Here is a 26374-nt window from a genome sequence, read left to right on the forward strand (position 1 = left end):
TGCAGGTTTTTTCCTGGTTGGGTTGTCTTGCTTTATCTTTTTGTTTTTTGTTAAAGGGTTTCGGGGTCCCTTCAAAACCTACTTTTACCGTAATCTAAAACAAACAAAGTTACGCCTGAAGTAATTTGATTCAATCAATTATAAAGCTTTCCTGATTTTGGTTTTATACCCTATTTTAAATGTTAGGAGTAATTACTGAAATCTGTTCAAGTTGAATGATGTTCCGTCCTTAACGAATCACAAATTAAACTGTAATTTTAAATTAACATTCCTACAGAGGGAGGAGTCTCAAATCAGCCGTAATATTGAACTTGTGCAATAAAAAAGCCATATGAAGGAATTATTATATATATTTGTTTAAATATTATAAAATTATTCGATTTATAGTTTTAAATAATACATCATTTTGTTAGTTATCTTTTGCATTTAAAAAAATCTGACGATACTATGCACAATTCAAAGCAGTTCCAGGCAGGTTCCACTCAATGTATCTTTTTTTTGTTTTTATTTATACATAGATGTGGCGATAAGAATGGCAAGAATGGTCTTTTTGGACTATTTGGAAGAGGCAAGTATTGATTTCATGATAATGGATGCTTTGACCGTATAACTTTTTATTAAGAAAAAGAAAAGAAAGTATCCTCTAGGTTGAATGAACCAAGAATAAATTAAAATAAAATGAAACTTCATTCAGTACTACTTCAAACGAGGCACATGCATGGAACATATGTTTGCTGTTGATCTCTGCCAAAACTTTCCCTCTTTGGCTGAGTGAAAATTAAATACGAATGCTCTCCAAATTAAATACAACAAGTCACATTTAATCATTTAAGATTAAATAAGATTAATCATTTAAACATTTCTGCAAGGCACACATTTCTGCTTTATTTCAGATAGAGATTTCTGTATTGCAGTATACAAAGAATATTAAGAATGCCCTGGCTTTTGAATTCTGAATTTTATTTATTACACAAATACTTTTGACTGCTTGCAAACAATGCAATTAAAATCTGATTTTAAACATTTCGAGTCCCTAGTCTAGTTAGGAAAAACTGCAGATAACATCTGTGACTCACTGCTAATGAATAATCACATACTGTTTTTCATATCACAATGGTTATCTAAATAAACAAGGTGAAAGTTGGGATTGCATGATACAAGGGCTGAGAAAGTGCTAGATCTCTTTAATGCAATTGGTAGTGGAGGTATCAGTTGTCTAAACAAATTGTGCATTTACCCTTTAGAGCATAGAAATGGGTATATATAATCCCAAAGCTAGGACACCATGAGGATATACAGAAATGTGATAAAATCAACTTGTGTTAAGAGTAACTATAAGTGGTAGTACAATGTTTTCTACTTTGATGATAATTGATACTACTTGTAAAAATGAACTCGAACTCAAAATCTGAATGACATACAAATTTCTAAGATATGTCAGATGTTGACAAGAAACAAAAGTTGGCTGTAAGGATGCTTTAATAACAGGCATTCAGCTTACCCTAACATGAATATATGCCTCTATAAAATAACATGAACTATAATAGAATACAATAGGGAATGGCATATAATTAATCAAGAACACAGTCGATGCAATGAAAAGGGTATAACAGTAGCATCATCATTACTTTGTTTATTGTAATAGGAAAACACAGGGTGAGATAAAACTACTTAACATCGTAATTAATTATCTCAACATACAACAAAACTCGGTCAATTACAAAATGATAGGGCAATGAAAAATTTCTTCAGTAACTCTTTATAAGACCTTTATCAGTAACTCTTTCTATCACAATCCCGTTATTAATCAAAATACCAACTTGAGTTTATGCACATTGCATACTGCTAGCAGAACCCGTCATTCTACCTGAGTGCGGCTGCCATTGACATCCATGACTGCCATCCACATTGCACTAATCCACCAACGGAAGATTCCTCCCTCCCAGGTTCCAAATGTGTTAGCTCTCTCAGAAAAGGAATCTAGAATCTTGGTCTGCTCACCAAAAGGAAGGGTTGTTAATATTTTAACCACTCCTCCTCTAAATCTCTCTAAGAAATTCGATTCCCAGTAACAGCCATCGGTAATTTCACGCTGGTTGTGTATCCAGGCATGCCTACAGATAAGATACGCAATGACTGGCACCCACTTTATGAGAAAAGAAACACGTGCCAGTTTGGAAATAATTATATCTCCATTTGCTAGAGCATCCAAAAATCTAACAACCATGATTTCTAGCACATGCCAGGAATATGTCTTATCTGGATCTAACCAGTACGGGCGAAACTCCGATCTTATTCGGGGTTTAGCTAATATGTCAGCGATGCCTTCATCTTCAACAAAAATTGTGAAAGCAGCTTCAAATATACCACTTTTACAGAGTTTAATCAAGTCCAACAACCAAAAGAGAGATTCACAAGCGGAATTTCTTATATCGGTAGATGATCCACATTTGATAGCCTCAATTATCCTCTTAAATTCATTTAAAAGCACATCTCTACATATTTTTCGAACAGCCGGATGTTTATCTTCCCGAAAATATTCAACTATCTGTTTCTTCACTGTTTCTTGCATATGACGCAGAGACACGCTGTTCGAAACAAAGGGCTTGTTAAGAATTTTAGAAAGCATCTCGGTCTGTGTCTTTCTTAAAAGTTCTAATTTTTCTTCAAAAAGGGATTTAGATATTTGAAATCTTTCAGCTAAATCAGCGGACATATTTAGCTGCAAAGATGATAGAAGAACTTGAATTCTGAGCTCTTGTTGAGGAGTCCAAAAAGTTGCTTCCAAATATTCCATGCATGCTCGAATTCCCTCCTCAAACAGCAATTCAGAAGCAACTGGTAAAATGCGTAGGGCATCATCTACATTTGAAAAAGATAAATGTGTTTTCCAATAAGATGAATACATAAGCCGAATGCAATCGATGTAATTCTGGGGAGAGCCATCCAGAGGAAGGTTTAAGATGATTTCAGAAACCAGCGAAGTTTCTGGAGACCAGCGTTTAGAAAGTCTGGCTTCAAAATAGCTTGATTTCTTCAAAACACGAGAATGCAGATAAATGGGATTACCTTCGTATGCATCGCCGCCAAAACAGAATATCTGCAGTTTCACATCGCCATTGCTCTCATCGCCAAATTTGCAAAATGAGGAAGCCATTGCTAATCTGTGATTTCCTAAATTTTGAGATGCCGCATGATTACTGAAAGCCCTTCTTTTCTTTAGGATTATTCAATGTAACGGATTCTTTAATTTTTAATTCCCCTGACCCGTCCGCTTTCTCTGATTAGGCATTCGTGTGTTATATGATGTAATTGGTTTTTTCCTTTCTGTTTTTATAGGACTCGTAGGTCGTGTAGAAGGGATGGTTTGTGGCATTAGGTTTAGGGCATAGCTAGGGTTACGTTTAGGTTGGAGTAAAGGTTATCATTATGATTACTGTTATAATTAAGGGTATAGTTTAGTGTTAAATTTAATGTTTAGAAAATTAAAATTAATTAATAGAATCTTAGTGTTAGTCCTAATTTTATTAGCATTATATATAGACACACACATATAGTTAAAGTTGTGTTAGGGTTTAGATAATGGTTATGAGTAGAGTTGGGATATGATTAGGATTATTATCAATGGTACAATTGTAATTTAGGGTTACAACTAGTGTATATAAAACTAAACCTATTTTATATCATTACAATCTTGCTAAACCTAATTCTAATTGAACTCCAATATCTCTATTCAATTACAATTCCAAGTAAATCAATGTAATCTGATTTGAATTTGAATTAAACTTTAGTTGAATCCTTATTAAACCCCAACTCTTATTGATTTAAAAACCATAGTTATGAAGAGGGTTGGGAATTGAGTTAGTGTTAGGATCATGACTAATGTTGGGCTTATGTTTCAAGGTTAGAGATACTGATTAGAATACTAAACCTCACCTTAATAGAACATTAATGACATTTCTAACCTTTACTAGATCTTAACCCTACCATTAATTATATTGTAGACCTAATTAACCCTATAATATAAGTGCATCTTGGGTTTTGAGTAATCTTGCATAAAATAAAAAATAAAAAAATTTAGTTTTCTCATTTTCTAGTCTGTTGGTCAATTCACCAATCCTTTGTACTTGTGATGTTCAGAGTATGATCTAAACCTAGTTTAGTTCTTACTCCTAGCTTAAAAACTCGTTTAGTTCTTTGTTTCTCAAGTAATGATTGATTTTCTCTTGGGTAGAAAATTCTTTCTAGCTTCATAATCATTGGTGGATTTGAATCTTGTGATAGAGATCTAAGATTGGGAATCTTTTGCAATGTATTCAACAATGTCTTTGATCATATGAGGACCTAAATCTGGAACTTCAAGCCTTTAAACATGTTGTACCTTTCATTCCTTACGATTTGAGACTAGACCTATTTTATGTCATATGTTTCTAATTCTTTGGAAGGCTTTTTACAATAAAGACAACTCGTGGGTTAAGATGTATATGTATTACAACTAATGTGTCTCTTAAGGTAGTAGTCCATTAGTAGTGAACACAAGAGTTGGTTGTATATCTTTAGGATTGGATCTAAGTTCTCTAACATAAGATTTTATACCATCTTAAATTAGAAACACTTCAATGTATTACCTTTTAGCTATTCTTTATTGTAATTCCAGTGCACACATGTATTTTGAGTACACACATGTTGTACGCAAAATTGAGGTAGGATCTGACACAACCCTCAAATTCCCTCTTTTTCCTCATTCAAGGATTGAGCTGGGATCTAATTTGTATGCATTCTCCTGTTTCAAGGTTCAATTATGGTCTTAATTTCCTAGTACCCTATGTAGATTATACTCAGACCTTCTAGTCCTATAATCCTAAGGTATCTCCCAATAATATGGCATCTCAAAGTATAGGTCAACCTATACTAGTATATGTCAGTTAGGTCAACATGTACTCTTGGGGTTATAACTCTTGGGCCTTAATTCCAATTCAAATTTTAAGTGGTTCCCCATCCACTATAGTTTTCTCCTATGGGGGTAATTTCAAAAATTCATTATAAAAAAAATTAATGGCCCCATTAGACATGAATGAAAGTAATGTAAAAGCATGTGTGCATACCCTAATTTAACATAGATAAATTACAAGGGGGAAGCAAAAGGATAGATCTCATTCAATCATTTATTGCCAAAGTGAAGGTTTTCTTCTAGATTCTTTAATTCAAGCATTTAAACTCTACATGACATAATGAAGATGCAAGAGGATCATGAAGATGGGTAAAGTACTTTAGCCTTGAGGATTTAGTATGATTTATATATGATATATTTAAATGTGATCTTTTTTTCCTCATATCTTTCACACATATATACTTACATGTGCTAAATTCTAGGTTGAAATTGTTGCATCTGCGACATATATCCTCAATAGAAGTCATACAAGGAGTGTGAAAGACAAGATTCCACAAGAGACATAGAGTGGTATGAAGCATTTTGTATCCCATTTTAGAATTTTTTGTTGTGTTGCATTTTTTTTTTCTATCCTAATTAAGAAGAAAATTGGATGATAAGAGTGAAAGATGTATTTTCATTTATTATAGTGACAATTCAAAAGCTTAAATATTATATAACCCTATTTCAAATAAGAAAATTACAAGTAGGAATGTCATATTTAAGGAGAAAGAAGCATGGGATAAAAATATGAACAATGCAATCACAATTGGAGTACAAATACCTAATAAAGAAGAGCATGAAGAGCAAGCGGGTCAACCAAGTCAAGTAGGACAAGGCACTCCATGAAGAAACCATGTGCAAGGTTAATCATCAAATCATGAAAATCAATACACTCCAAGTGTAAGTAATACACCTTCCACAAGGAAAGGTAAAAAGATGAGGAGTTTGAAAGATATTTATGATCAAGGAGAAGAAAGTTTGGATTTTTGTTCAAATTTTGTATTTTTCTTGTGTGATCCATTATAATTTGAAGAAATGATTAAGGAGGAACATTGTATCAAAGCAATGGATGAAGAAATTGATTCCATTGAAAGAAACGATACATTGGAGCTTGTAGATCTACCTAAAGGTAAAGATCAATCATTGGAATTAAATAGGTTTTTAAAATGAAATTTAATGCACAAAGTGAAGCTAAAACATATAAAGTTAGATGGGTAGGGGTTTTCACAATAATATGGTGTAAATTACAATGATACATCTACTCAGTTGCTAGACTTGACATGGTTAGAATGGTTTTATCCATAGTTGCACACAATGGTTGGAAAGTTTATTGAATAGATGTCAAGTCATCTTTTTTGAATGATTTTCTTGAAGAAGTTTATATTCAACAACCACTTGGTAATGAGGTGTATGGGCATGCAACTAAAGTATGAAAATTGAAAAAGATACTTTATGGTTTGAAACAAGCCCCTAGGGCATGGTATAACATAATTGATTCACACATGACAAGCAATGGTTATTGCAAGAGTCTTAATGAGCCCACCCTAAATATAAAGATCAATAAAGAAGGTCAGATTTTAATTGTATGCTTATATGTTGATGATTTATTTTTTATTGGAAATTTGTCTAGACATGTTTAAAAAATCAATGATGGAAGAATTTGAAATTACTGATTTGGGTTCAAATGAGATATTTTTTGGGTATGAAGTTGTTCGATCTGATAAAGATATCTTTATTTGTCAAACAAAGTATGCCAAGGATGTGATCAAAATATTCAATAGGATGAATTGTAATCCAACACCAACACCAATTTTAACAGGAATAGAACTTATCAAAAATGATTTTGGACACATGCTAATTCAACTTTATTTAGGAAATTTGTGGGGAGTTTGATGTAACTCACAACTACAAGGCTTGACATTGTGTATGGTATTAGCTTGATCTCAAGGTTCATGGAGTAACCAAAAGACTAACATTGGCAAGTTGGAAAAGGATACTCATATATGTTGCAGGAACAAAAGAATATGAAGTTTTGTAGTCCAAAATTGATTATTTTGGTTTGATGTGTTATCCTAACAGTGATTTTATAGGTAATCTTGATAATAGAAGGAGCACTTCTAGATATATCTTTCATTGTTGTATTTAAGTGAAATTTCATGGACATCAAAGGAGCAAGTTCCAACAGTAACAGTTTTGTTAACTGTAGTGGAATATGTACTAGTCACATTAGCAACATGCCAATCAATTTGGATGAGGAGGATATTGAAGAATCTACTACAGGCACAAGAGGATCCAACACAAGTTTTTGTGACAATAAATCACCAATTGCGCTTTCAAAGAATCATGTTTTCAACAAAAGAAGAAAGCACATTGAAGTGAGATTTCATTTCATTAGAGAATTTGTTGGCAATGGAGAAATCCATCTTGAGTCTTGCAAATATGAAGACCATCTAATTGATATTTTCACCAAGGCATAACCAAAAGAAAGCTTTGAATATCTACAAAAAATTTGGGAGTAATTGGATTTGAAGAAATCAAGGAATGATAAAAAAGCATAATTTCACCATGCAACCAGTTTAATGAACATTTCATTTTGTATGGTCCATCGAATCAAGAAGTCCTAAGAGGTAAAATAAACATGAAATGATTTCAAATTAGGAATTTTCAATGTAGTTTACTTTGCTTGAAATAAGGAGATTCTCCAAGATTAGTCTTCATCTTAGTTAGAAACAAGGTTCATGGAATAAAGATTTCCCTACATATATTCAATTGTAATCATGTTTTAGTTATGAAGAGTTAGATTTTGTCAAGTTTTGAGTTCATCATAGTCGCTTACACTATGCATTCTTTGTTGAACGTAGTAAATGCTCTGTTCTTTGGGAGTTAATCAAGTGTTATTTCATAATTTATTTCATCAAGAAAGAGTTTTGTAAATTCCAAGAATTTTTGACATGTTGGGAAAACTCTTTATAAACCATTGTAAAACATTGTTGAAGGCATTCAATAAAATTCTAAGTATTTTTTGTTTTATGCATTCTAGTGTAGCAAAACAAAGAGTGTTTCATATTTTCTTATAGTGGTCAATTTATTTTTTATTATTATTTTAAAAGTCATGTGTTCTAACAATAACTCTATGTCCAATTATATTTTGTATTAGGAAATGTTTTTATTATTATCTGTAAACAGCCAAGGCCTTGATAAATTTTATTAAATAAAATTGAAGTTACAATAGTTTTCCTTCTTTCAAACAGGCACTGGTAGGAAAGAACAGGGAAGACAACCTCCAGTCTCGCCCAGGACATCCATCCTATATTATTACATTTTAAAAGGGACATTCCCTAGTGAAATCTTTACAAATATTAATTACAAATCTTATGGGAATATTCCCTTCTATCGTACATTGATATCAAGAAGAAAGGATCTTTGTTAAGCCTACTCAATTCCACTTTTGAGCTATTCAAGCCTTTCATGCTGCAAACTTAGTTCGTCTACCAAACTTTATTAATCAAACTCTTTAGAATTCACAAAATAATAGGGAAATAACCAAATGTTAGCATAGGGGACTTCATCCCCAAAATGACCTACATTAATAATTCCAACATAGGAGAATACATCTAATATTACATGTCTAAAATACCCCAAAAAGCATTTATTATACTGCTCCTTAAACTGGAAGATTCTAAACAAAATACTCTCAATCCTTAGTGCAGATTAAATAACTAGGACATCAAAACCACCTTTAAACTAAAAGAAAACATAAATCTAACCACATAACACATGATTAAAACCTTTCTATAAGCTATAAAGAAAATACAATCAGTCAAATATAATTTTCCTACTAATCATACTTAAAACTCTTACGAAACAGGGGAGTTGAGTTAATCTGCTATACCAAATAAAATAGAGAAGATAGCTCGGAGCGTCGAGCTAATCTGTTGATAGACAAACTTTAACTAATTAAAAATGACAAGAATCAAATCCACATTTCATCCATTTATCCATCACTGGGAAGATAAAATCTACAAAGCAATAAATTTTGATGAAAACAGACCAAAAGATCACATCTCTAAGTCTATTGAATTAACATTGGAGAGAGCCCATAAAACTCCTCTTCATTTAAACAGTATTATCTTGTATATAAATTGTATAATTTTTTTACAGTGAGTAGATCCTTTATAAAACTAGAAAGTATACCAAAAATTGATTGAATTTCTAAGCCCTAACCAACCTATTTATACAAAAAGTTACAGCCTGTGATGTTCTTATAGCCACCAATACTAATACTAATCACTTTCGTCAACACAAAATTTTGACACATTTAGACCTAAAATTATATTATAGGGCTATACCTATAAAATATATACAAAATAAAATAGCCCTTGAACCATTACACTTCACTAGACTATAATGACTAAGACAACAAAATCAGCCAACCACTCTATAGCCTCCATTACTTTTTCCAGTATATCATTATCACTTCTACCACATCACTCAAATTTTCTACCTTAAAAAATGGAGGGAACTTGAATGAATTATTCGCCCTACTGGTCTTCTTGATATTTGGCATGCAAAAGTTTACTTTGTCAAGGTCTTCAAATGTAACCCCTGGATGGATGTATGCCTTATGAGTTTTAAGATAATTTACCAGCCACCCATGCCATAACACCGAGATTATCTTCCTCCACCCCATAAGGAAATGGAAATAGGGCTCCATTTCGGGCCATGCCAATTTGAAGGCTACCCTATCTCTGATAACTAAAGCAGGACACCTTGGAATGTTGGCAATGATCAGACTCCCTGGGGAATGCTTCATATACATTTTAGGGAGTGACACACATAGATTTTCATCGATACCCATGATCGCCTCCTCTATTCCTTTGCACCAAGTGGATTGAAATAAATTCAGACATAGACGAATCATGGACCATTTTCTTAATCCAATCCTTGCCATGTAGCTTATAAAAGTACCAATGAAATTTTTGTTTATTCTCCAGGTATGGTCATATTTTAAACACTCCTATTGCCCGACTGACTGCAATTCTAGTCATTCCATCCACTAGTTTGAGTATATTATTCCAACGTTCTAGCTTCACATTCCCCATAAAAGCCATCATTCCTACTTTAGAAGTGTGAAATACACAGATGTTGGTATCCATGATCTTGCTGCAAACCCTACCTTTTGCAAACCAATTGGAGAAATAGGGCTCTAAATCCTAAATCGAAGACTCTCGAATCTACTTGACATTGAATTCAAGATATCACCACTTAATGATAAATGTGGGTCATCATATGCTTAATCAATACACCTTACTATCTAATGAGTACTTTTTCCTAGATCACGAGCTGCTTCAGCATCTTGTGAAAGAAAGCTAAGCCAATATATACCTTATACCATACTTAAACCTATACTAAAAAAGAACCATTGATCCCTTAAGAAAGACAACCTTAAAACTAATAAAAGAGCACATAACTAGAGAAATATTAGGGATTGATTAAGAGTTCCTTTTTTTTTTTTAATATTGTTGATATCGGTATAAAAAATAACCTAATTAAAAGGGGCCCCTAATCTATGCATGATTAACTGTTTACCATCGGCCCCTATATTAGCTAAAGAATCTGCCTTTATATTACCTTCTCTATATATATGGCAGATTCTAGTCTCTTCAAATTTGTCTATCAAGAGGATGGCTTCTCGTAGTCTTGAATTAAGAATCCAATTTGGAGTAGTTCTCTTCCTTATAGCATTTAATATAATTTGAGAATCACTCTCAATAATTAACTTAGCAACCCCTAATTGAAGGAAAATATTCAAACCTTCTTCCAAGGCTGAGAAATCTACTAAGTTATTTGAGGTCGGGTTTAATGGTTTTTCTATTTTAGCTATCCAATTGCTTGTATGATTATTGACAATGCATCCTATACTAGTCTTCGCTGGGTTGCCTTTGGCAGCACCATCAAAATTGAGCTTGGTCCAACCCTTCGGTGGGGGTGACGATTTGCAATTTTTCCTAACCTCCTTATCCACCTCATAGTATGCCAAACGAGGGTTAATCAATTTGGGCCACAGCTTCTTAATAGTACCATCCCAATCTAAAAAGGACCCTTCTAGCATTCTAAATTTTCTAAGATAAGAATTCATATTCTTAACTATAATAGCTTCTATCTTAAGAGGCAATTCTTTTACCGTCATCTCTCTACTGCAAAAGATCCTCCTATTTCTTTCTTTCCAAATTTCCCACATGATGATGGATGGACTGATATTCCAGAGCTTACTATATATGCCTTTACAAATATTAGTTGGCTAGCCCTTAAGAAAATCATTAAAAATTTTAGGGAGCGCTGCAGACCAGCATAAATTGTGAAAGAGCCATTCCCAACAATTTTGAGAAAAAGGGCACTTGTAGAAAAAATGATCAACATCTTCACTGTTTCTTTTCTAGAGATAGCATCTAGATGGGCCTATCAGACCAATTCTCTTGAGTCTATTTGCCGTTAGAATCCTATTCTGAAAAGCCAGCCAAAAGAAAAAGCTTGCTTTAGGCAAACAAGCCGAATCCCAACATAACTGTAAAGGAAACTCCACTTCTTTCCATCTTTTGGAATTAATAAGGGCCTTATACCCATTCTTAACATTATATTTTCCATCATTAGAAGCTGCCCAAATTAAATTGTCCTTCCTGTCATCTTGTTTGATTGCCCTAGTGGAGAAGATCTCATTATATGCCCTAACCTCCTCAGGATTTAGATCTAATCCTTCCACTAATTTCCAACTCTCATTAGAATTGTTGCCTGTGATGGACCTAGATTTGTAATCCTTAACTCTTCTACCCTAAAGATCAATTAACTTTTGTTTAAGACTATCTAAATTCAGACACCTTCCTATCGGAGGGTGTTCGTCCCATAAGTCTTCCCAAAAGAGAGCTTCTTCACCATTTCCAACATCCTAGGTAAAAAAAATTTGGATCAAGTGTCGACACTTGCTCATGAAATTCCAGCTTTCTGAGCCCTTTGGCAGGGACTTCATTTTGAAGATAGAACTAGGTTCCTCTGGATTTAGGTATTTATTGTACAGGATCTTTGCCCATTTCTGATCTTTACTAGAATAAAGACACCACACCAATTTAGCTCCTAGAGCTTCATTTTTCCATAAAAGGTTTTTGATACCTAAACCTCCAAGCTCTTTTGGTTTACATACTTTATCGCACTTAATGAGTGCTAGTATTTTGGAGTCTTTACCATCTTTCCATAAAAAGTCTCTCAGTTTAGCTTCAAACTTATGGAACAAATGTAAGGGTAGAGGAAGGCAAGAGAGAGGATAGGTCAGAATCACTGATAGGACCAATCTTATCTTAACACTCTTACCTGCTTTTGTAAACCATTTGTCTTTCTAATTGTCAATCCTTGCATCCATTTTACCCAAGGTATTGTACCACACCTTTCTAGATTTCAAACTTTTTTCCAATTCAATGCCGAGATATTTGCATGGAAAGATGCCCTTTTTGTAACCCATAATTTGACATATTTGGTTTTCCATTTTTTCTTCCATGTTAAGGAAAAAAATTTCTGATTTTGCTTCATTAACTTTTTGTCCTGATGCTTTCATGTAATTATCTATGATCACTTTGTAGTTAACAACCTCCTTCATTGAGCTTTCTCCTAGAAGGATTGTTTCATCCTCATATTGTTGATGAGTGATATTTGGTACATTCCTAGTTACCATAACCCCTTTGATATCTTTTTTTATTTGAGCTTGTTTAATAGCTCTACCAAAAGCCTCAACCATAATAATGAAGAGGAATGGGGACAAAGGATCCTCTTGTCTTATTCTCCTTGAGACTTTGAAATAACCTTCAGGTGACCCATTTACAAGGATCGAGATCTTTGTGGTAGAAATACACTTAAAAATAAGATTGATCCATTGACGAGAGAAACCAAAGGCTTCAAAGGTTTTGCAAAGAAAACACCAATCTACCATATCATAAGCTTTCTGTATGTCCAATTTCATAAACATAAAAGTTTCTTTATTCTTAACAGCTGAATGAATAGCTTCTTATATAATTATAATGTCATCCAAAATGGATCTGCCTGGTACGAAGCCTGTTTGCTTTTTTGATATAATTTTAGGCGGGACATGCTTAAGTCTATTTGCTAGGATTTTAGAATAGATTTTATATATCGTATTGCATAGCGTAATCGGCCTAAAATCACTAGGATTTTTAGGCTATGATTTTTTAGGTATTAAGGTGATAAATGAGTGGTTAATTTCTAACAAAAGGGAACCACCCTTCCTCAAAGCTGCTATTGCTTCCCATAGATCTTTTCCAAGAATTTTCCAACATTTTTGGTAGAAGAAAGCCTGAAAACCATTTGGTCCTAGCAACTTTTCAGGATTTAGGCTAAAAACCACTCTTTTAACTTCTTCAAGTGTTATTGGTTGGTTTAAAGCTTTGTTATCTTCTGGGGTTATCAGTTTGGGAATTACTTTCAGCACTTTATCTTGCTCTATTTTATTTGAACCCTCCAAATTATTTAGGAGTTGCTAGAAATGATTTACAAGAGTATCAGCTATTTTGGGAGGGTTATTGGTTAATTGACCTCCCTTCCCTTTGACCCTAGTTATTGTATTCTTTGTTTTGTTATATATAGTTCAGCTATGAAAATACTTAGTGTTTCAATCTCCTTCTTCCAACCACCTTTCTTTGGATTTTTGTTTCCAGAAGACTTCTTCCTTAGTTAGTATGTCTTCTTGTTTTGCTAATAGTTCCTTTTCTAATTCATAACTTTCGTTATTCATTCCATGTTTGATTGCTTCTGTATTTAATTCCTTTAATTTCTCTTCTATTTCTAATTTTTCTTTAAAGATGTTCTTAAAGTGGTCTTTGTTCCATCTAAGTATGTTTTCTTTAAGAATCTTCATTTTGGACACAAAAACAAACATTTTTGAACCCTCAAAATCACCTTGAGACCACCATACTTTAATGTTTTCTAGAAAATTGGCATCTACAAACCACATTTTTTCACATTTAAATGCATTCCTAATGGGTTTTTGAGGTTCAGTCAATTCCAATCTAATCAGAAAATTATCAGAACCTACAAAAGGCAGTATCTCAGTCTGTATGTTTAGATTGTTGATATCAGGATCTCCTTTAATAAAAAACCTATCTAGTTTCTTCGCTATGTATGCAAAATCCTTCCTCCTATTGTTCCATGTGAAAATTTCATTACAAAAGGGGATATCAGTTAGATTGTTATGTAAGCACCATTCTCGAAAGTCCTTCATGGGTTGAGAAATTCGTGCAGTTCCACCCATTTTTTCATTTAGATTTAGAATGGTGTTAAAATCTCCTCCTACGATTATTGGAATATTTTGAAAATTTTTCATATAGGAACTAATCTCTATCCAAACTATTTTTTTCTCTACTGTATTAACTAGACCATAGATGTTAAACAAAATAAACTTAATGTTAAATTTAACACTACTTATCATTCCACACATCCAATTATTATTAGACATCAAGATTTCTAAAGAAATTTTCCTATGATTCCAAATAAAACCTAAGCCCCTTGAAACTCCTGAAGATTCATGCAAGCTACTGCTCCAGAAGCCTAATTTTTTAACCTAGGTTAATACCTTTTGTTTTATTCAGTTTAGTTTCTTGTAATAGAATATTGTTAGATTAAATTTTTTTTAGGTTTTGTTTTAATATTCTTTTTTTTTTAGGGGCATTTAATCCCCTAATGTTCCATGTTGTGATCTTCATGGCTCTATGGGAAGGCTCTTCCCCTTCCCTTTATTAAATAGCTAACTAATTTTCTGTTGTTCCTGAGCTTTACCATCTACTTCTCTAAGCTCCTTGAGCAATTTACCACCCCTTTTTTTGTTGTCTTTCCACAATTAGGGAATTTATTCCCCTCTAGGTTCTTTGAGATACCCATCTATTCCATATTTTCTTGTGCACATTTGACTATATCCTTTTCTGTACTTTCTTTCTTTTCTATGATAGCCTCCAAATCCAATTCTTGTAACCATTGTTCAGTTAGGTCTTTTTGACATGTGGTAGCTGTATCCTTAATTTCTTCTAGTAGATTTCCCATTTCTACCTGATTAACCCTTTTATCCTCTCAATCAAACACCTACAAATCCATTTTAAGATCTGTAAATGTATAATTTACTCCTCCTAGTTGTAAAACCTTCTTTAAGAGTTCCTCTTTTTGTGTCAGATTGTCTTGATCTTCATTATCAGAGTCAAAAATTCTACTTAGTTCTTCTCACAGTTGCTCTATATATTCATAATCCTCCATATTTAGCCAATCTGTATCCATTTCTTTCATCATGTCCTCTTTCTGATTCAAAATTTTTTGGAAATATTTGATACGAATGTCTTCTGGTGATTCTTTTGCTACCACTTTCAAACCATCTAAATGATCCTTCTTTGGAGATGGGGTTTGCCAAAATTTGGTCAACATTTTGATAGGAGTCATATTAGTAGATTCCTTTACTTGGGGAGATTCAACTCTTTGGCTTATTGGAGTGTGTTCTCTTAATTCTTTGCCTTGCTCTACTGTAGCTTCAAATAATAATTCTTGTTCCTTATCCTCTAAACTTCTTGATGATATTGCTTATTCCTTGTATTCCTTTTTGTTACTTTCTATTTGGAATTCTTCTTTGCTATAAAGCCTTTGTTTTCCCTATTCTTTTTCAACTTCCTTTCTTTTTTCTTTAGCTTCCTTTCATCCACTATCATGCTCTATAGCCTCGGTCTATTTGAATCTTCAGGATACTCTTTTTTAGGATTTAAGAATTCTTGCTGATCTACCTGATCCAAGGTAAGATCCTTGGATTCATGTCCCATTTCCAAATAACCAGTGTCCTTCTTTGAAGACCCCTCTTTGCTTGTAGTTGGAGTAGAGCCCCGGTCCTATTAACCTGCCTTATTGTGATTTCCTGCCTTCTGGATCTATTTTCCATGCTCATCCTCTTTTTCAGTTACCCTTAATTTTGTAGAGTCATCTACAATAGTGGATATCCCAAGTTTTCCTGGCTTCTACTTGTCCTGTTCATAATTATGTAGCCTTACTCCAACCTTAACCAAATAATCTTCTAGGTTGGTAGTTCTTGGAAGAAATTTAAATGATGAGCTTCTATCATTATCCAATTTGATGATTTCCAAAAGTTTTCCTTCATACCTTTGAAATTTTAGATTATATATTGATTTGTTTGTGATTAACTTTACTTGTTTGGGGTTTGAAATATTAATCTTCTATTTAATAAGAAGTTTTAAGTTGTTGCAACTTTCAAAAGTAGCATCCAATCCAATTAGTTATCCCACTTTTCTACCTATTCTTCTAATTATTTATATGAAATTTAGTTTTGGAGGAAAAGACTTAATCTCTAACCATGTAGGAATAATTAGATCTAGGTTATCTTCTCTACAGTTAGGAATCCAATCAAAGAAACTCAATGCATTTCCCTTGAACAAACAATCAAAAATATTCAAAAATTATTGTTTAACATCTACATTTTTGCAAAGCAAAAACAATAATCGATCTGAATATAAAGAGATACTTACCTTACGACCATAAAGGTCCTCTAGCAAATCAATCAAAAGTTGAAGATTTTCTTTGGGGCTGTTCCAGTAGGTGAAGAGACCAAAATCTTAACAATCATGCCAACATTCCTCACTCTCTTGATTACTGATGATCAAAATATTTTCTTCACAATCTACAAACTGGAGTTGATGATTCTTGGGGGGGATTGTATTTCTTGGGTTGTAGAATGCTCTCTACAGTGTGGTAGGATATAAAAATGGGACGATTGTTTTTTGGTTGTAGCTTGCTAATGTGGAGGGGTTACTATAGCTATATGAAAATCAAAATCCTTTTGCTTTAGATAAAAGGGGTTTAAGTTTAGCTTTGCATATTTGGTACCATTGAAAATGAAAACTTTCCTATCTAAGCTTTCTAGGTATGGATACTTGACTTCGACTTTATCTAAGACTCCACCAGTTGATTAGGAAGAGGCTTTTTAGGTTTGTGATTTGCAGACCTATTGGAAGCCCCATCTTTTAAGCCTACCAACAAAGTGAAGGAATTTTTCGATTCATCCCTGAGATGCCCTTCGTTAATTGTACCTATTCTACTTTTTTGTCTTAGAGGGTTGCTCATATTAGACCAAGGATTTGATCTGACAAACCCTAACATTTTGCCTTTCAATAACCTTTTGGTTAATCATGTACCTGCATAATTCGAATTCGCACATTTCACAAGTTTTGAATTTTTTCGCTCTGTCTTCCATTTTTTCCTTGTTATTTTGTATTAGGAAATGTTATATTTGTCTTATATTTTGGATTTTTCAAATGGTAGATTTGTTAATTCAAAATTGGGTTTTTGAGTTTTGTTGAGAAGGAAAAATGAAAATTGAGAGTTGATTTAATTCTAATTGGCAATTATAATTCTACCTAAAATAAAAATTTGATTTAAAATATATTCCTACAATAATTAGTTCAATTCAAGCAAGAAGTGTATTTGGAACACCCATTTAACTGTAGCTGATTTAGTGAGTTGTTTGCACGCAATGAAGTGTAACTGATGCTATTAATATTCTTTCCCAGGTGGCATTTGAATATGAATCTTTTTTTTTTGTCATTACATTGATACTATTACTATTATTTCTTAGGTGGCACTTGAATACGAATCAATTCATTTTGCACTGTTACATTTGATGACCTTCTATATAGACTTATGCCATTGCAGTTTATGCCTCCCTGTGTAATCAAATATACATAGCTAAACATCATGAATCTTTAAAAAATATACATAGCTAAACACCATGAATCTTGAAAACATGATTAAATATGGTTAAATGAGAGTGCTAAATACAGATAAATGAGAATTCTCTTTGTAGACATCTAAGTGACACACCTTTTTATTTGATAGATATAATTGTTTTAAAGAGAATATTCTCATCTAAGCTTTATTTTCATGCATGTCTATCCTCTTAGGTGTATACATAATAGCTATTATTGTTTGTTTTTGTAGAAAAATCCTCCATAGTCCTCATCTTCCCTTCTTCTCCACTCAGATGTTAACTCTTTTCTCTCTTCCAACTCTTTAACTTTTACATTGTTTGTTCCAAAGAGAATCCCTTTTTCATTTGTTGAGTGGGACTTTGTTTATACCACTAGTATTGAGGGGTTTTTTGTCACAAAAGTTTGCATCCTTGCCTAAAGTTTTGACCTAAAGGCAACCTTGTGAAACATGGAAACAATCTCCAAGTTGTGGAACTTGAACAATGAGATTGAGTATCCAGAGAAGGTCAACTTCCTTACTATCAAGGTGCACCTAACTACTTCTTGAGAGGAAAGGGGAGAAGGAAATGCATGGAAATCAAGCTACCTATTCTAGTCTAGAGTGGTGATACACCAAACAATATGTTCAATCTTATCTCTACCTAAGACTATGTAGTTCATCAACATAACCTCAAAATATACACATACAATCCTTGCTTAACTTAACAACTATGTGTAGATCAGGAACCAAAAGAATGCTATGAGGAAGGAACTTCACTTCATATGATTCAAAGGCCAAGTAGTTTCAATCATACAGTCAAAGAATGGAAATAATACATCGATATAAGGCAAGAGGATGTTGCACAATATATATTCATTCAAAGGAAAAAGGAAATTACAGTAGTAGAGCATGCAATGCAACTACTATAGAATCAGAGAAAGAATGACCCTTGGAAGGGTTACAAAATTTTCTTATATAGCTTAAGCATAACTGAGAAAACTTCTATTGAAAGCCAACACTTGTACTACTGTTAGAATCTGAAAAGATTAATAACCCAGAAAACTAGTGCAAAGAGTAAATATCTAAACTATGAATGCAAATGATACAAAATCAAAATAGCATCATAGAGTTAGTCTCCAAGAGAGTAATGCAAATGCTGGAAGCAGAATAGCATTAAGAGGATGCAAAAACAAGAGAGACAAATACAAGCCAGGTAGCATGCTTATATAGGCTAGGAAGAGGGAGGAGGTGTCAACACCAACCAATGAGGAGCAACCATCTATCGGACTAAAGATAGCAAAGTATCTTCCCAAGATAGCTAATGGATGCTCACATGTAGGAAGGTGACACCTCACAACCATTCACCTAATAAGACATGCTTTATTAACCTAAGCGAGATTATTAAAAAGTGTAGGAAAAACCTAGCAAAATAGGAAAAATAAAAAAACTACACTAACAACTACTACCTTCAAGTTGCAGAGAACAATGATAGCTAATCTAAGAAGATTTGATTAAGTGCACGCCCATATGCAAAAAATCATATATTTCATGTAAATTCTAGCTTTGAAGGGATAGAAATGATGGCCATAACTACTTTGGTTGGGTAGATGGACCACCATGGTGGCGATGGAGTGTCTTTTGCATTTACCAAGCATGGAGAACACTAAAAGGTGGTTGTAGATGATCAAGGGATCAGTTTGCAATTAATGAGTTGCTTCTTCATATTCACAACCATGCCAAATCATCTATGTCATCACGCCAATGAAATTTAACCATCCAACTTCTCCACATGGCCCTATGTCTTTTAACTCAACTTCTATCTTTATGTTGACCTGCTAACTACCTCTATTTGTAGCTTTGCAATTGAATTTCCTTTCTAACTATTTGACCATGCGAAACTATGATGTCATCATTTGATACCTTATTGTTGCATCAAAACTACCAAACATGAAACCCCTTAGCACCATGTGACACCATGATCACTATTTTGATGACTTCCATCTCTAATTTTGCAGCTTCATGACTGAAAACTACAACTATGGGTAACACATTGTGAAGCTGCAAAGAGCATTAGCAGTTCATGATTTCCTTGTTTGTAGCTTCACAACATTAAATTGTCTTATAGCCCTTTAGCCATGATGTTGTGAACAAAGGAAATTGCATCATTGCAATCATAACCTCAGGTTAACCTTGACTACAAGTGAAGATGCGAAGACCATCAAACTTCACTGTTTCCTTGAATCAGAACATCGCAACTTAAAATTATTTAAGCTTGACACTATCTACGATGATGTGATGAAGAATCTAATGAATTGGGGTACACTGAGATAGGTTTCCACTACTTAGATTCTTGCTTTGTCTATCTTTCATGTAACTTTGAAAAGTAGGGAAGCGACATGCATTGATCTTCTTTTGATTTGATGGTAGGGACCTCATTTTAGGGCTTCACTATGTTTCTTCATTTTTGATGTTCCATAACCTCTCAAACTACTAACACTTGTCCATCATTATGTCACCTCACCAGACTAACGATAATTACATGCAAGAAAGAAAAAACTATCAGTCACAACTTCACAACTTAAAATCCTTTAAGGCATAATTGATCTACAATCATGCAATTGACAATGAGTTTCTCTCTCGTTACCTAACTTTGAGTGCTGGCACTCACAGTTGCAAAGCTATGCTGATGATAATTTTGATAGTATTGCACTTTTGTAACCCATCTCATAGTTAAGTCCCAAACGACTATAATAGGGAAATGAAGAGAGGTTTCACATCATTGCAACTAAAAACTTTCAACTAAGGGATATAAAGGAAAATTCAAAGTTTTATGTATTCCTAATATGCTTGCATGACAATAAATGAATGATCTAATGAACTTAGACTTGGCAATCACCTTGGATGTTCATGAGACTGGCAATGTTGGAATTTCAGGAAGGGAGGAAAAAATGGCTAACATTAATGGTGACTTAGAGGGGATGCTTTCCTGCTAAGCATGGACCAAGGGCCTGATGTAATCCATTGGTTTGGAGTCACAAAAAAAAGCCCTACTCTATAACAAAACTGCAACCTCTGCAACTGCAAAAACTTCAAAACTTGCCCTCTCACAGAGAAAAACATGTACTCGTGCACTTATTGAAAATAGGAAAACTACTTTATTATATACAAAATCCCTCAACCTTTGCTAGAAGCAAGGTTTAAGGTAAATTCCATTAACTGGAATTGATAGAATATCACCATCAGGCCTGGATAATTAAAAAGCATTAGCCTTTTTGTAGCTGGTGATAACATATGGGTCACTCCACACAGCATCAAACTTGAAGTGTCTATCTGGTTTAGCTTTGTCTGCATCCCACTTGAGAACATGATCTCCTTCCTTGAAAACCCTAGCTTTAGCCTTCTTGTCAAAACTCCTTTTGACATTCTACTAATGTGTCTCAAGTGTCTGCATAGCTTGATATCTCTTTCTTCTAGTTCCATCAATTTTGTCATCCTGACTATCACGGCATTACCGTCAATCAACTCCAACTGATGAACTATATCAAGAGAAGGAAACTCAAGTGAAATAGGAAGCCTTGTTTCCATTCCATATACTAACATGAAGGGTGAGTTCCCAATTGATGAATCGATCCTCATTAACTGAGAGCAAGTATATGAAGCCTGATAAAATGCCCATCAAGCGACTAACAAATCGAAGCATTGTAAATGAGGGAATCAATCCGGGAACAAATGCTTTACCCATACAATAGTGTTGTCAATCGAACTGAAGTGTATTGAAAAATGATCAATGATTATCGAGTAATGTTGTTTGTTGAACTGCATGTCAAGTACTGGGAAAAGGAGACTGCAATTATCAGGTCACCCAATTGTCCCTGTTCATAGGAATAATTTATTATACTCTGTTTCGCGCTCTAAGTTTCTTATCTGTTTGCCCCACGGCTTTCAGTTTTCAATAATATTGTTCCTCTAGCTCTTTAACTTTCTCTGCACTAGATTTTGGCGTTCATTATCGCTACTAACTTGTTCTTATCATTTTCTTTCATTCAGGGTAAAAGGGAGACTCGGGGAATAATGGCCGCAATATCTCAATTTGTTGTACGCTCTGCCCATGAAGAATTTCCTACCTATTCCTCTTCTTACCAGCCCCCTTTTAAAGATTGCATGGAGCTGAGTGAAAAATCAAGCGGATCATTGAAGTCCGTTCCTCCATCTTCATATGAAGTAGACCTTGCCTTTTCCAGCAAATCATCGGTGTCCCATCCTGCATTTTCATACGATGTAAGCTCTGATTTTTCAAGCGAATCTATCAAGCCGGAAACAGGTCTCTACGTTCTTCCGGGCAAGACATCGAAGTATAATGAATCAGATGTATTTGAATCTTCGCGTAAACCAAAGAAATCCGTCTTTGAAGCTTCGCGTAAACCAAAGAAATCCTTTTCTGCACCCTCAAGCGAATCAGATCCCGTTGATGGCGTTGTTGAACCGAAACAAGATCTCCCTGCTTTAAACCCACTTCACTCAGAAGAACCCTCTTACAAATCGTTATTCCCTTCTTTTCCAAGTGAAACAAGGAAACCCCGGTCGAGATCCATATCTTTTCGAAGTAAATTGATAATCGTTTGAAAGTTTTACTTTAAATGTAAAACATGATTAGTAGTTGGTATCATTATTTTGTGGGTAGATTTTATGGTTAGCTTAGATTAGATTCTTATTAATTTATTAATTAGATTATAATTACTTTATGAGATTAGGGAGCATTTAAATTGTCTCTTTTTTTATATTGAGCTTGGTTAATTTAGGATCTTTTGTGTATGCATATATGCTTAGGTTGATAGTTAAGCATTAACCATAATGTTATAATGAAGTTAGTATGAAATAGAAATTTAAATGTAGATTATTATAAGTTCTAATTTAAAAGTTTAAGTTGATATTAGGACATTTTAATTAAAATAGGTTTAATGTTTTATAACTAGTTTGATACTATTTTTGAATTAGTTAGTTATTGTAATGTTGACATTCCAATATTGGACCTTAAATTATAATAAAGTTTGAATAAAGTTTAGTAACTTATAGATTTATTTTAAATTGTTCTAGTCATCAATTTTAATAGAAAACACTACATTAATTAATTAGATGATTATAAGTATGTTGGAGAAAATTTTAAGGTTAAGTTTAGATTTTGGATTAAAGTTTTAAAACGTAATTAGAAGGAAGTTGAAAGAAGTTAATTAATGACATTAAGCCTAAAGTAAATGATTAAAATTGAAATGACGTTCAAGTTATCAACTAAAAAAAATTGGGCCTAGTTAATTAGATCATCTTTAAGGTTTGTAGTATTTAATCATAACTAGATTGGTGCTAAACAAGTTGTGTAATTAAGAGATAGAAGTCATTTCAGTTAGTAGGTCATTTTGATGTAGTTAATAAGTCTTTGTGATAATCTCTGTCAACCATATTATCTTTTGAATCTTAGTTCTTGTATTTTTTTAAAAAAATTGTGTGTGTGTTTTGCCCTAGATTTTGGGCATGACATTTTGGTATCAGAGCCCATGTTTCAACACTAGGAACCTTTAACCATTGTGCTTCTGAAACTCAAAACTAAACATTAAATTGTGTAGGATGCCTCCTGTTACTCGAAGCAATCGTTGAGGTAGAGGCCGTAGGGCAAGAGGTGGTAGAGCAGGATAGGAGGATGGACCTCCACCACCACCTAACCCGAACTAGGACATTATAGATGCCCTTCAAAATTTGATTGATGTAGTTCAGCAGAGGGTAGTACTTGTAGTCTAGCTAGGTCAATAGATTCCTATAGTGGAAGTAGAGGGACCCGGAGGAGGCAGGCCCAGGGGTAGAGAGAGGACTAGGAGTCCCCTACTGAGGCAGATAGAGGGTCATGGTGAGCACGAGGGTGAGTCAATACACCAGAGAGGACCCCCACTTGACAGACCTTCTAGGCATATAGGGGATGATATTAGGGAGCTAATATGGCTCGAACCACCATTATTTACTAGTTCCACTAAGGGGACAGTAGCAGAGGCCTAGTTACAGAGCCTACAACGATGCTTTGGCTTACATCCTTATGGGAGTAATCTAAAGGCACGTCTAGCAGTCCATCAACTGAGAGGAGATGCCTCCAATTGGTGGCATTAGGAGGAGATTATAGGAGGAGTGAAGATGGATACTCTCACATGGCAGTCATTCTTAGAGATATTTCGAGAGAGGTATCTGTCAAAGCACTTCAGACAGAAGCAGATAGAGGAGTTTCATTCTCTATATCAGAGGGGCTTTACAGTAGCTCAGTATGAGAGTAGGTTTCTCGAACTCTTTCCTTATGTTGAATACATGAAGGATGAGAAATTGCGAGTGCATCGCTTTACCATGGGTTTGAATTTATCGCTTCAGGCTCCAGTTCGTATGGCCTTCCCTACCACCTTTAGACAGGTAGTGGAGATAGCACTAGTTGCTAAGGACACTTGAGGTAGACAGGAGTCATGGGATCGGTCCCAAAATTGAAACTCTACCCAACAGAAAACCCCTTGGAAAGGGAATCAAAACTATACACCAAGGTCCTCTAAGGGCCAACAGTCCCAGCAGTAGCAAGAACCCTCACAGGGTTATCAGGGCTCCAAGCCCAAGTAGTGGCAGTCACAGTAGGATCAGAAAGTACATGCCCCACAGTCACAGTTAGAGATGACTCAGCAGTCTTCTAGGGGTGGATATAGTGGGTCTAGTAGGTCAGGAGGCCCACAAAAGTCTAGATCACAGGGTGCATGATCTTATACACGAGGACCATGTTACACTTGTGGTGGCATGGGTCATATTACTAGAGAGTGTCCTCAGGGATAGTCATCTAGTGGTCAGAGAGGGGCTTCTTCAGAGCCGACAATTGGAGACATGGGCAGGTCCCACAGAGTTTTTGCAACGATTGACAACCGCTAGACTGAGCATCAGGCTATAGTTATTGAGGCTACAGGTGGAGTCAGGCGGCCAGTTAGCGTTGGAGCCTATCTATATTATTGCCTGATAGACCCTAGCACTTCGAGGTCAAGAGCTGGACCAAGTTAGGGTCTAGTGGGATTGCTATGATAAGGTTACGGCTTTATGGGAGGATGCAACACGGATGCGATCTCAGTACCCTTATCTTTTGATGAACTCCAGGAAGAAGTTCATGCCTAGTGGGGGAGGATGTGAGGCCTTGCCCTGACCTGTCCTAGCATCAATGATACATTATTATTTTGATACTCATGACTTGATATGTCAGAACATTATTATGATATTTATGATGCATGATGCTTTACTTTCAGATAGTTGATTTCATCATTTAATGCTTTATGAACATGTATGATGATAAAGTAAATGAATGCAAAAATAACACTTTGATTATGCAATTCTAATGGTTGAAAATATGAGTAGAATTAGATAAATAATTGATCATTAGAAAAATGGATGTTTCAATTTATATGATCTTTTTGATATGTAAATTTCATAATGCATGTGATTTCTTGAACCTACTAATGTGTGCAATGAGTGTGTAGGACATGTAGCTGGGAAACCTAAAGGAAAGATAGAATTGAACCCCTTGTTTAAATGTGCTATCCTTGCATTGTCTATCTTTAAAAGGTTGTTATTTGATTTTATTATTCTCCTAGCTTTTAATTGTTTCTATTATGTCTTTAAGGCTTAAAAACATCAAATTGAAGTGCCCTAGGGGTAAGGGTATGGGCGGGGAGTACTTTCCACCCCCTTAGCCTCTTAGTTTGACTTTTAGGGTCACTCAAAAGCCCTATTTTTGATGGATTGTGAAAATGGATTTTCATATACTTGAGTTGTACTCAAAACTCCATCTGGAGTTGCTTGAAGTCTAGTTGAGTTAAGGATGATACTTAGAGGATTTTGGGAGTAGTTTTGGGGTTGTTACCCAATCTCTAGATTTGGAGAAAGTTGGAAGATTGAAGGAAGAAAGCGAAAAGCTCTTCTCAAACCACCATTTTTGCCATCACTCTTTTGGTAAAGGTAGGAGTTCTTCACTCTTTTAGTTTTGTTCTTCATGTTTTCATGCTTGAATCTTGCATTAGGCATTGTGTTATTTTTTTTGTATTGCTTGCTTGTGTGTTGGGGGTTGATTGGGAGGGATTTTAACTTGTTTTCCTTTTGATGTTATTCTTATGCTTGCTTTGATGTTTTGCATTTTGAGAGGATTTCATGGGGATTGTTTTGGCATCACTCACCCTTGGATAGGGAAGAAGTGGCCATGTAAGTGGAAGGGCCTTAGTTGGACCTCAATGGTGTAGAGTCTCCTTTCATAGTGAGAGGAGGGAAAGAGGGTAGGGTGTATGGGCCCCTACTTGTCATCACATGCCTTGGTTGATATTGTGAATTCTTGAATATGGAAAGGAATGAAAATCCTTGTGGTATTAGCCTCGAAAGGGCCTTGTAGAAGAACAAAAGTTCTTGAAGTTCTAGCCTCGAAAGGGCTATGTTATCGCATGGTGATTGACGTCTCCCATTGGAAAAATCCATCTACCCCCTAGTCAGGTTCTATGTTTGGACCTAATGTGCAAAATGGGGTTAGGGTACATTCTTGAATTGTTCTTGATGTTGTGATGATTCACCCGGGTCAGCTCTTGTCTTCTCCTTGGTTTTCCTTGAAGT

At 34.6% G+C, this 26374-nt stretch overlaps 2 protein-coding genes across 2 annotated transcripts; one reads left to right on the forward strand and one right to left on the reverse strand.

Moving 5' to 3' along the window:
* Window positions 1–1737: 1737 nt before the first annotated feature.
* On the reverse strand, window positions 1738–3256 carry LOC149535794 (BTB/POZ domain-containing protein At3g50780-like). Its single transcript, XM_089806177.1, has one exon. It carries the CDS (start codon window positions 3155–3157, stop codon window positions 1859–1861), a length of 1299 nt encoding a protein of 432 aa, XP_089662303.1. The 5' UTR covers window positions 3158–3256; the 3' UTR covers window positions 1738–1858.
* An 18086-nt stretch (window positions 3257–21342) lies between these two features.
* LOC149535795 (uncharacterized) lies at window positions 21343–22345 on the forward strand. Its single transcript, XM_089806178.1, has 2 exons — window positions 21343–21579; window positions 21770–22345. Exon 2 carries the CDS (start codon window positions 21794–21796, stop codon window positions 22343–22345), a length of 552 nt encoding a protein of 183 aa, XP_089662304.1. The 5' UTR covers window positions 21343–21579; window positions 21770–21793.
* Window positions 22346–26374: the final 4029 nt, after the last annotated feature.

The sequence above is a fragment of the Cupressus sempervirens genome, chromosome 10, assembly GCF_028749045.1.
Source record: "Cupressus sempervirens isolate cs-2001-9-10 chromosome 10, ASM2874904v1, whole genome shotgun sequence".
Classification (NCBI taxonomy): domain Eukaryota; kingdom Viridiplantae; phylum Streptophyta; class Pinopsida; order Cupressales; family Cupressaceae; genus Cupressus; species Cupressus sempervirens.